At 44.3% G+C, this 12,693-nt stretch overlaps 2 protein-coding genes across 13 annotated transcripts in view; both read right to left on the bottom strand.

Moving 5' to 3' along the window:
* Positions 1 to 12,693, bottom strand: part of LOC149972110 (uncharacterized) — a 395,887-nt gene that overhangs the window by 116,724 nt on the left and 266,470 nt on the right. The gene's annotated exons all lie outside the window — the stretch shown is intronic.
* The window catches only part of LOC110505678 (phospholipid-transporting ATPase VD), a 40,285-nt gene that overhangs the window by 12,940 nt on the left and 14,652 nt on the right, over positions 1 to 12,693 (bottom strand). For all 12 annotated transcript variants that reach the window (XM_036962431.2, XM_021585064.3, XM_090220967.1 and 9 more), the window contains 6 exons: positions 11,706 to 11,818; positions 11,367 to 11,619; positions 7,451 to 7,656; positions 7,088 to 7,261; positions 2,925 to 3,737; positions 2,638 to 2,764 (listed from right to left, as the gene is read on the bottom strand). In XM_036962431.2, the coding sequence (XP_036818326.2) occupies positions 2,638 to 2,764; positions 2,925 to 3,737; positions 7,088 to 7,261; positions 7,451 to 7,656; positions 11,367 to 11,619; positions 11,706 to 11,818 (1,686 nt within the window). The remainder of the gene's footprint in view (positions 1 to 2,637; positions 2,765 to 2,924; positions 3,738 to 7,087; positions 7,262 to 7,450; positions 7,657 to 11,366; positions 11,620 to 11,705; positions 11,819 to 12,693) is intronic.

Genomic DNA, 12,693 nt, shown 5'->3' with positions numbered 1-12,693 from the left:
TACAACACTCCTTCCGTGGCCTCCAACTGCTCTTAAACGCTAGTAAAACCAAATGCATGCTTTTCAACCCCTCGATGCCCGCACCCGCCAGCCCGACTAGCATCACCACCCTGGACGGTTCCAACCTAGAATATGTGGACAACTATAAATACCTAGGTGTCTGGCTAGACTGTAAACTCTCCTTCCAGACTCATATTAAACTCCTTAAACATCTCCAATCCAAAATCAAATCTAGAATCGTCTTTCTATTTCGCAACAAAGCCTCAAGCCGCCAAACTTACCCTCGTAAAACTGACTATCCTACCGATCCTCGACTTTGGCGATGTCATCTACAAAATAGCTTCCAACACTCTACTCAGCAAACTGGATGCAGTCTATCACAGTGCCATTCGTTTTGTTACCAAATCACCTTATACCACCCACCACTGCGACCTGTATGCTCTAGTCGGCTGGCCCTCGCTACATGTTCGTCGTCAGACCCACTGACTCCAGGTCATCTATAAGTCTATGCTAGGTAAAGCTCCGCCTTATCTCAGTTCACTGGTCACGAGAACAACACCCACACGTTCCAGCAGGTATATCTCACTTATCATCCCCAAAGCCAACATCTCATTCCAGTTCTTTGCTGCCAGTGACTGGAACGAATTGCAAAAATCGCTGAAGTTGGAGACTTTTATTTCCCTCACCAGCTATCTGAGCAGCTAACTGATCGCTGCAGCTGTACATAGTCCATCTGTAAATAGCCCACCCTATCTACCTACCTCATCCCCATACGGTTTTATTTACTTCTCTGCTCTTTTGCACACCAGTATCTCTACTTGCACATCATCATCTGCTCATTTATCACTCCAGTGTTAATCTGCTAAATTGTAATTATTGCCTACCTCCTCATGCCTTTTGCACACACTGTATATAGACTTTATTATTTCTACTGTGTCATTGACTTGTTTATTGTGTTATTGGCTTGTTTATTGATTACTCCATGTGTAACTGTGTTGTTGTTTGTGTCACACTGCTTTGCTTTATCTTGGCCAGGTCGCAGTTGCAAATGAGAACTTGTTCTCAACTAGCCTACCTGGTTAAATAAAGGTGAAATAAAAAATAAAACACTTGAAGGAGGGCAGAGGGACCAGACAGCAGATTTGTTACAGAGGTGATGGAAGATTATCAAGCAGCTGAGGGACAACTTCTCCACCAGTTTTGAAGACTACAGCATGTCTGCCCAAGGATATCATTGTGTTCGTACGTGATCCTCTCACAGTCCGCCCAGGTGGAGAATTCTCCTCCCTTGCTAGGAAAACAATACCCTCTCTGGATGAGGCCACAATTCAAACTGAGCTGATTGAATTGCAGATATCGAGCCAAATCAGGGATGCGCTCAGGGGTGGCTTTTGGGTGGCATGCACAGAATAATACAACACAATAAAGAAACTTGCATTTTATGTGCTAGCGATGTTTGGATCGACTTACACATGCGGGTTCTCCCTTTCCTCTATGAACGCAATATAGACTCACGACAGGAACCGGCTTTCATATAAGTCAATGGAGGACTGCCTGCACATCAAAATCACATTCATCTCATCCGACATCATGTCTGAGTGGAAATGCAACTTTTCCCATTGTGTAAGTAACTCAGTGGCCTATATGACTGTATTTAGTAAATACTAACATTTTTGTGAGTGCTTATCCAGGGCTATGTAGGTCTCAAGCTGACAGTATTTTTGGTCGTTACAGGAGCAGGTTATCCCGAGACTCCCGATACAGACATCACTTTTTTTCTTAAAATTATTGTTTTATGTAGGATGCAACCGTTTCGGCCAGTTGCAATTTTAAGTAGGCCTAATAAATGTACAAAAATGACTTCTATTAGGCCATATTTTTTTCTTGTGAAAGATGCTGTTAAGCCACATAACTGGCTGAGGTAGACTAAGTTGTTTTATATAGGCATAGGCTCGGAAGAAATAGACTCCAATTAAGCCCTCTTGTTATTTGTAAAGTAAAATTAAAATGAAGGTTATTGTTGAAATGAATTACTCAACTGGTGTAGTTTTTCTGCATATGTTGCTGTGCGCCACTTGCATAACAAGTTAGCTATATTTTCAGCGCCAGGTGCTGTTCACCTACTGATTGCGCGGCGATTGCAACTTCACATTTCAGCACCACAAAATGGTTCACTGCCTGCTTTATTAGTTGACTGCCTTCAGCATTCTCTCTCCTAATGAATGAAGTTAAAATGTAACTTTTGCATAATTTAAATAAGAGTAACTTCCTTCTTGGGACTTTTTGCATGTCGGGTCCGAGATTTTTTTATAATATATTTTTTTAATTATGGGAGCCATAAAATAACTCTGACATAGGATGTGTCAATATATGGAAAAATATTTGAAATTCAAAAGAACAGACTCTTCTTGGTTGGCCAAGATTATTTTTTGTTGTTGGGGACAGCCCTAACCAAGTTGCTCCTTGAATTCACCACCACAGTTTATAAACAAGTGTAGGAGCAATACTTTTGACTATGAAAGTTACAGGCTGTGCCTGTAATTGATTTGTACCCTATGACTAATACTTTAGCAAGAAATTAAATAAATCGTCCTTATTCTCCTAATGGTGTAAGAAAACATGTCAGTGGAGTTTTACCCAGTAGCGTGAGGTTGGTTTCCAGTCTCTGTGCAGACTCCAGTAGAAGCTCCTCTCTGTTCTCTATACTGGTCTCTGCAAATGCATGACGCTTCAACCAAATTTCATACTCCTCCTCCTCCAACACCTGTTAGCACAATGCACCAGTAAGTCACCAGTCTGTGAAAAATAATTTATTACAATCAACTATTCCAAGTTATCAAGTCTTTTTTCCATAGACACAAATGTGATTTAATGTGGTATTTAAGGTCAAAGCTAAAAAGCTTAACCACTGTAGATGTCTGTACCTTCTTAGCGATGCAGAGGGTGCGAAGGCCTTCCCTGGCGTAGTTGTCTAGGTGTTTCTGGGTTTGTTCTCTGATGTGACCCTGTCTCCCGTCTGACTGCTCAGCACCTTTAGGTGACTCTGCCAGGTCCATGATGACCGAGTCGGCTCCCTTGGTGTAGACCACCACCTGGTTGGTGAGCGGGTGGCGGACCACCACAGACATCCTCTTGCGACTGGAGTCGAAGGGCAGGATATGGAGCAGGCGCACAGCCAGGCTGCCCATCCCTGGCAGCTCCACCAGAAGGCGCTCGAGTGAGCGTCCCTGCAGGGTGCAGCGGTAGGCCCTGGCCGCGTGGACCAGAGCCGCCTCGTCAGGGCTCTCCGCCTCGTAGATCAGTTCATCTGCCCTAGGTTCACTGGGAGGGCCTTCGCCTCCGTTTGAGTTTTCCAGCCCGCTCCAGGCCCCCGGGTTGAGGTGTAACATCTTGTCCTCTTCACCTTTCCAAGAGCCACGCTCTCCCTCCTCCTCATACCCTTGGTCCCCATCCTCTCCAGGGACCCCATCCAGCCCTGGTCTGATACTTAGGATGGAGGCCTCAAGGTTAGGCTCCCCATCTGGCTCTGTACCCAGCTTGGTGGGGGTAGGGGAGGGGCTGGGGGTGAAGGAGGCTGCTTTGCCCCTGGAAAAGAGCCTGCGTGTGAAGCTGCGAGGACTCTCTGTAGTGTGGGGAGAAGAGAGTGTGGAGAAGCGGGGGAGGCCAAAACGCTGGAACAGCATCTTGATGTCCTCCAGGGATTTAAGGGGGGTACGGGAGACCTCAGGCACCTCGACCTGGGAATGTAATTGACAACATCAGTTGAAATGGAAATGGCACTAACCCTGGTCAAACATATACATTTTTGTTACATTCAGCATGTGCTTTCCCCCTTTGAGGACTACACACGGACATTGTTTGGTATTAAAACATCACAAGCACAGGGTTTGTACAGAAAGTGGCAAGTCAAATTCAAGGACTTTTGTCATGGATCCCCCGGTACTGATGCTCATTCTGTTCACCAGTTCCGGAGGTCTACGTCACCGGCTTTCTAGGCTTCACTGAACGGGATTCATTATCATCAACCCCGGACTGTCTTTTCTGATTACACACACCTGGTTCCCATTTCCCCTGATTAGTATGTGCTCTCTGTTCCCTCTGTCTTTGTCGGTTATTGTTCCGATGAACGTTGGTGATGTGATTACCTATTCGTTGTTGCAGCTGTTATGCTGCGTGCTTTATATATATATATATATATATAGTTCAAATAAAATGTTATTAGTCACATGCGCCGAATACAACAGGTATAGATAGATAGACCTTTCAGTGAAATTATGAATACAACAGGTATAGATAGACCTTACAGTGAAATGATGAATACAACAGGTATAGATAGACCTTACAGTGAAATTATGAATACAACAGGTATAGATAGACCTTACAGTGAAATGATGAATACAACAGGTATAGATAGACCTTACAGTGAAATGATGAATACAACAGGTATAGATAGACCTTACAGTGAAATGATGAATACAACAGGTATAGATAGATAGACCTTACAGTGAAATGCTTACTTTACGACCCTCTAACCAACAATGCAGTTAAAACAAATACAGATAAGAATAAGAAATAAAAGTAACAAGTAATTAAAGAGCTGCAGTAAAATAACAATAGACTACATACAGGGGGTACCGATACAGAGTCAATGTGCGGGGGCACCGGTTAGTTGAGGTAGTATGTACATGTAGGTAGAGTTATTAAAGTGACTATGCATAGACGATAACAGAGAGTAGCAGTGGTGTAAAAGAGGAGGAGGGGGGGGGGGGCAATGCAAATAGTCTGGGTAGCCATTTGATTAGATGTTCAGGAGTCTTATGGCTTGGGGGCAGAAGCTGTTTAGAAGCCTCCTGGACCTAGACTTGGCGCTCCGGTACTGCTTGCCGTGCGGTAGCAGAGAGAACAGTCTATGACTAGGGTGGCTGGAGTCTGACAATTTTTAGGGCCTTCCTCTGACACCGCCTGGTATAGAGGTCCTGGATGGCAGGAAGCTTGGCCCCAGTGACGTACTGGGCCGTTCGCACTACCCTCTGTAGTGCCTTGCGGTCGGAGGTTGAGCAGTTGCCATACCAGGCAGTGATGCAACTAGTCAGGATGCTCTCGATGGTGCAGCTGTGGAACTTTGAGGATCTGAGGACCCATGTCATATCCTATTCCTATTATGCAATTGTTTCTAGTCACCACTAGATGGAAGTATATCGCCACAACCTCAACAACAAAAAACTAACTTAGTATATTCATCACTACCTTACAAATTCTACTCAATAATAAGTGTTTTACTACTTACTTGTAATTCGAGTAGTGATGAGCAGAGCTTTGGTACATGCCTACTGGTGAACACACATTTCCTATTGCAGCTTAATGACTATTGTATTTTTATTGGGCATTCGAGAATCTACTACTTAATAGTTTGACAGACACTGGCAGACGAGAAGTAAGTACAGGGAGTGAATATTTAATAATGGACATGAAACAAAACAAGGACAGTCTGGAGAGTCTGTACAAAACATTAATGCAGACACGGAGAAGAAACTGAGGAAGTGACAGATATAGGGGAGGCAATCAATAAGGTAATAGTGTCCAGGTGAGTCCCATGAAGTCCTGATGCCCGTAACAATGGTGACAGGTGTGCGTAATGATGGGCCACCTGGCACCCTCGAGCGCCAGCGGGAGCAGGCGTGACAATACCCCCCCCCTCTAGGGGCACCACCCGGCGTCCCACCTAGGCAAGCCTGACGGGCCGGCAGAGGCGTGGGAGCCCAACGAGCTGGCTGAGGCATGACGTGAGATGTGAGCCTGATGACCCGGCTGAGGCGTGGGAGCCCGAGATCCGGCTGAGGCGTGGGATGGGAGCCTGCCGAGCCAACCGAGGCAAGAATACCTCTCAAGCCAGCTAAGGCATGGAAGCCCGACGAGCCAGCTGAGGGACCCCAGGTTCCTTCGGCAGCGGCACCCGGACCAGACCCCCCCCCCACCCCCCCCCAAAAACGACCTGATGCTTCCAATGTTCGTGCCTGCATTCTGTGAGGACAGACACTGGAAGACGAGAAGCAAGTACAGGGAGTGAAGATTTAATTAATAACAGACATGAAACAAAACAAGGACAATGTCTGGACAAGGGAAACAAGAAGACATGAATGCTGACCCGGGGAAGAAACTGAGGAAGTGACAGATATAGGGGAGGCAATAAATTAGGTAGAGTCCAGGTGAATCCCATGAAGTGCTGGTGCGCGTAACGATGGTGACAGGTGTGCGTAATGATGGGTGGCAGAGAGGGAGAGCAGGCATGACATAATTACAAAAAAGCGTCTTGCTTCTGACAGGTAGCTTTAATGTCGCCGGTCGCGAGAGGAAAGCGCCATGTGAACAGCCACCAGAACGACAAAAGTACAGCTGCCACTTGATGAAGCGTAATATCGCGAGTGCTCCTTGAACGAGGCTAAAAAGCTCTGGAGAGAAAAAGTCAATGTAGAACTGGCGCCAGAGCAGGATGCAGCATTGTGTTTTTCCCCCTTCAGGGCCGATTCACCCATGCTCGCAATGTCAAAGTCTGACACATTTTTTGCACATTACACGTTGTGGATTGGTTGGGTCCATTGATGTAGTGGTAAAAAAAAAGGGTAAACTATACTGAACAAACATATAAAAACGTATTTTCCATACACACATTGAATCTACATTTGCCCGGCATTTTAACTATCTATGTGATGTTTGGCAGCGCCTAATCAGTCAGTTCTGTACCTGCCTGGCTGAGTGGCAGTGTGGGTGGAATGAGCGATCTCACCTGGAAACCAGAGTGCGAAACACGTGAGGAAATAAAACTCGGCAGTCTGCCTGGAAATTAATTCGTAAGACCAATACATTTTTCAACTATTTTTCATATTAACATATTTTATAATTTTCTCTTCTTTCATTTGAATTCAAGTACCAACTGAGAACATGTCTGCTTTGCAGTATTGCAGTACTTGAATTGCTTGAATTTCAGAGAGCCAAATTCAAGTACTTTAATTAAGCACCTCAAGCACCATGTGAGAACCCTGCAAACATCTACCTCCTTCTTTTATTAAGTTGAGGCTGTGCTACGTACCACATGGCGGGGCTGGTTGGGAGAAGACACCACTACCGTGTTGCAGATGGCCAGAGCCATGAAGAAGTCAACGATGTAGGTGAGCTCCATACTGGCGTCCCTCAGAAGGAAGAGTGGAGAGGACAGACAGTTCAGCTTCTGAACCAGGAAAGGGTCTGGGACTATATCCTTCTCCTTGAGGGAAGACAGGAAAATAGGAATTAGACATTTCATATCATGCCGTCAGTTGTGTGTGATTCAATGAATCAACAAGTCTTGATTAGAAGAATCAGGTGTCTTAGTACTTGGCTAGAACAAAAACGTGCATCTCCTGAGGGGTCTTATTGCGAATAGATTAAGAAACACTGGGTGTATGAGTTTTACCATGGGGCTACTGAAGGCGCTGTGTCGGGGCAGGGTGGGGCTGGGTGACTCCTCCCCCTCAGAGTGGCCTGTCAGTGTGTGCAGGGACACAGAGCTGCGGTTGCAGCTGAGTGACTTGCAGCTCAGGGACTTGGCGCTGGCACGTGACTTGAGCGTATGGGAGCAACCCATCGCCTCATCCTCCTCGTACACTTCAAGCCTCCTCGCTGCCAGAAAGACAGATAGGGAGGGACGAAAGAAATGGTTAAATACATTGTACAAAATCCTTAGTGTCATGGTATCATGGGAGGCAGGTAGCCTAGCGGTTAGAGCCACTCCCGAGGGTGTTTCAGGACAAATACACTGCTCAAAAAAATAAAGGGAACACTAAAATAACACATCATAGATCTGAATGAATGAAATATTCTTATTAAATACTTTTTTCTTTACATAGTTGAATATGCTGACAACAAAATCACACAAAAATTATCAATGGAAATCAAATGTATCAACCCATGGAGGTCTGGAAAACAAGTCAAAATGAGGCTCAGTAGTGTGTGTGGCCTCCACGTGCCTGTATGACCTCCCTACAACGCCTGGGCATGCTCCTGATGAGGTGGCGGATGGTGTCCTGAGGGATCTCCTCCCAGACCTGGACTAAAGCATCCGGGCAACTCCTGGACAGTCTGTGGTGCAACGTGGCATTGGTGGATGGAGCGAGACATGATGTCCCAGATGTGCTCAATTGGATTCAGGTCTGGGGAACGGGCGGGCCAGTCCATAGCATCAATGCCTTCCTCTTGCAGGAACTGCTGACACACTCCAGCCACATGAGGTCTAGTATTGTCTTGCATTAGGAGGAACCCAGGGCCAACCGCACCAGCATATGGTCCCACAAGGGGTCTGAGGATCTCATCTCGGTACCTAATGGCAGTCAGGCTACCTCTGGCGAGCACATGGAGGGCTGCGCGGCCCCCCAAAGAAATGCCACCCGACACCATGACTGACCCACCGCCAAACCGGTCATGCTGGAGGATGTTGCAGGCAGCAGAATGTTCTCCACGGCGTCTCCAGACTGTCACGTCTGTCACATGTGCTCAGTGTGAACCTGCTTTCATCTGTGAAGAGCACAGGGCGCCAGTGGCGAATTTGCCAATCTTGGTGTTCTCTGGCAAATGCCAAACGTCCTGCACGGTGTTGGGCTGTAAGCACAACCCCCAACTGTGGACGTCGGGCCCTCATACCACCCTCATGGAGTCTGTTTCTGACCGTTTGAGCAGACACATGCACATTTGTGGCCTGCTGGAGGTCATTTTGCAGGGCTCTGGCAGTGCTCCTCCTGCTCCTCCTTGCACAAAGGCGGAGGTAGCGGTCCTGCTACTGGCCTGTCTCCTGGTAGCGCCTCCATGCTCTGGACACTACGCTGACAGACACAGCAAACCTTCTTGCCACAGCTCGCATTGATGTGCCATCCTGGATGAGCTGCACTACCTGAGCCACTTGTGTGGGTTGTAGACTCCGTTTCATGCTACCACTAGAGTGAAAGCACCACCAGCATTCAAAAGTGACCAAAACATCAGCCAGGAAGCATAGGAACTGAGAAGTGTTCTGTAGTCACCACCTGCAGAACCACTCCTTTATTGGGGGTGTCTTGCTAATTGCCTATAATTTCCACCGGTTGTCTATTCCATTTGCACAACAGCATGTTCAATTTATTGTCAATCAGTGTTGCTTCCTAAGTGGACAGTTTGATTTCAAACTGAGTTACATTGTGTTGTTTAAGTGTTCCCTTTATTTTTTTGAGCAGTGTATAAGCACCCACAAAAAAATATTATTTTCAAACACTCAATATCACTGATGAGTAGGGTTGCAAAGCTACCGTTAATTTACCGAAGTTACCGGAATCTTCAGTAATTTTGGTGATTAACAGAAAATCTATGGCAATTTATTGTAACTTTGGTCATTTATACTTTAATAACACTTTAATTTATTATAAAAATATGGAGCATTCATTTATTATATCTGTGTCCATAGAGTTTACTAGATAGACCATATGGTTCAAGAGAAAATAGTGAAATAATGATCTAATCAATGAAGTTTGTAAAATAAATATAAATGATGTTTCATGCTGAAACCCTCATATTAAACACCAATGGTATTCACTAAGTTGATGGTTTACATTTAGCATAATTTTTTACAGATTTCTCATATTTTATTTCAAAATATACAGTACCAGTCATAAGTTTGGACACACCTACTCATTCCAGGGATTTTCTTTATTTTTACTATTTTCTACATTGTACAACAATCACAAAGACATCAAAACTATGAAATAACACATATGGAAATATGTAGTAACCAAAAAAAAGTGTTAAACAAATCAAAATATATTTTAGATTTGAAATTCTTCAAAGTAGCCACCCTTTGCCTAGATAACAGCTTTGCATTCTCTCAACCAGCTTCATGAGGTAGTCACCTGGAATGCATTTCAATTAACAGGTGTGCCTTGTTAACAGGTAATTTGTGGAATTTCTTTCCTTCTTAATGCGTTTGAGCCAATCAGTTGTGTTGTGACAAGGTAGGGGTGGTATACAGAAAACAGCCCTATTTGGTTAAAGACCGAGTCCATATTATGGCAAGAACAGCTCCAATAAGCAAAGAGAAATGACAGTCCATCATTACTTGAAGACATGAAGGTCAGTCAATACGGAAAATGTCAAGAACTTTTAAAGTTTCTTCAAGTACAGTCGCAAAAACCATCAAGCACTATAATGAAACTGGATCTCATAAAGGACCACCACAGGAAAGGAAGAACCAGAGTTACTTCTGCTGCAGAGAATACGTTCGTTGGAGTTACCAGCCTCAGAAATTGCAGCCCAAACAAATGCGTCACAGAGTTCATGTAATATACACATCTCAACATCAACTGTTCAGAGGAGACTGCGTGAATCAGGCCTTCATGGTCGAATTGCTGCAAAGAAACCACTACTAAGCACACAAGTCAAAAGAGTTCCATTACAGTTTGTAGAAACATGTCAAACGATGTTTACAATCAATCGTTAGGGTATTTTTATAATACATCTTCAATAATATTCCAACCGGACAATAGCGTATTCATTACAGAGGAAAGTAAATAGTAAACAACTGATTGACCTCAGTCTAGTCCACTTGTTGAAACAGCTCTTATTCGACACCCTTCCACAATAGAAGCCTCAAACAACTTTCTAAAGACTGTTGACATCTGCTGGAAGCCTTGGGAAGTGCAATCTGGCCCCATAGACACAGCATATTTGATAGGCAATCACTTAAATGAAACTACAAACCTCAGAGATTTTCCACTTCCTGGTTGGATTTGTCTCAGGTTTTCACCTGCCATACGAGTTCTGTTATACTCACAGACATCATTCAAACAGTTTTAGAAACTTCAGAGTGTTTTCTATCCAATACTACTAATAATATGCATATATTAGCATCTGGGACAGAGTAGCAGGCAGTTTACTCTGGGCACCTTATTCATCCAAGCTACTCAATACTGCCCCCCTGTCACCAAGTTAACACTTTTTTGGTTACTAAGTGAATCCATATGTGTTATTTCATAGTTGTGATGTCTTCGATATTATTCTACAATGTAGAAAATAGTCCAAATAAAAGACATACCCTTGAATGAGTAGGCGTGTCCAAACTTGACTGGTACTGTATATAAAAATAATCCAATATTTTAGAGGGCCAGAGATGATTACATACACCTGTGATAATCTGAAGTACCCAAAAGGGTCACTAGATGTCTAAAATCCCTAAAGATACTAAAATTGAGATATTTTACTGGTAAACTTTGAACGTTTCCAGTAATATACCCTCCCTTTGCAACCCTAATCATGAGTACCCCTGATGGAAAATGTTGTGTTGTGTAGAAAAAAAATGTACTTTGACTTCTCACCATTTTCCTCGTGGGGGTACTCCACCCCAGCAATGGTGCAGCGCCTGAACACCATCTTGTTCTCTGTCAGCGTGCCAGTCTTGTCTGAAAACACATACTGAATCTGACCCAGGTCCTCTGTGATGTTCAGGGCCCGACACTGGATCCTGGAGTCCATATACTCATTATAGAAGTCCACGTCGTTCTGGATGAAGAAGATTTGACACAGTTTGACGATCTCGATGGACACATACAGGGAGATGGGGATGAGCACCTGCCGAGGAGAGAATGGAAAATAATTTAGCATCATGAATTTAGCATATTAACACAAAGTTTTAAGAAATGTAGTGTGCTACCTACCTGTAAAACTATGATCATGGTCCAGAACAGGTAGAAGCCAGACAGGGCAGGAGACGTGGTATCAGGGATCAGAAAGGAAGTGTCCTTCAGGTTCCTGAGCCAGAGACCATGGCCTGGGGGACACAAAGAATGATACGGATGTGGTCAAAAGACTTGTTTACAGCAGCGCTATACAGTTGAAGTCGGAAGTTTACATACACCTTAGGTAAAAACTCAGTTTCACAATTCCTGTCATTTAATCCTAATAAAAATTCCCTGTTTTAGGTAATTCAGGATCACCACATTTTTTTAAGAATGTGAAATGTCAGAATAATAGTAGAGAATGATTTATTTCAGCTTCTATTTCTTTCATCACATTCCCAGTGGGTCAGAAGTTCTCAATTAGTATTTGGTAGCATTGCCTTTAAATTGTTTCAATTGGGTCACACGTTTTGGGTAGCCTTCCACAAGCAGTTGAATTCATTTTGGTCCATTCCTCCTGACAGTGCTGGTGTAACTGGGTCAGGTTTGTAGGCCTCCTTGCACGCACACGCCTTTTCAGTTCTGCCCACAAATGTTCTATGGGATTGAGGTCAGGGCTGTGTGATGACCACTCCAATACCTTGACTTTGTTGTCCTTAAGCCATTTTGCCACAACTTTGGAAGTATGCCTGGGGTCATTGTCCATTTGAAAGACCCATTTGCGACAAAGCTTTAACTTCCTGACTGATGTCTTGAGATGTTTCTTCAATATATCCACATAATTTTTTTACCTCATGATGCCATCTATTTTGTGAAGTGCACCAGTACCTCCTACAGCAAAGCACCCCCACAACATGATGCTGCTACCCCCGTGCTTCACGGTTGGGATGGTGTTCTTCGCCTTGTAAGCCTCCCCCTTTTTCCTCCAAACATAACGATGGTCATTATGGCCAAATAGTTCTATTTTTGTTTCATCAGATCAGAGGACATTTCTGCAAAAAGTATGATCTCTGTCCCCATGTGCAGT

This window comes from Oncorhynchus mykiss, chromosome 25, assembly GCF_057628025.1.
Source record: "Oncorhynchus mykiss isolate SJ-2025 chromosome 25, ASM5762802v1, whole genome shotgun sequence".
In the NCBI taxonomy this organism is placed as follows: Eukaryota; Metazoa; Chordata; class Actinopteri; order Salmoniformes; family Salmonidae; genus Oncorhynchus; species Oncorhynchus mykiss.
Note: the sequence above shows the minus strand (reverse complement) of the source record. Positions and strands in the feature narration are given on the sequence as shown.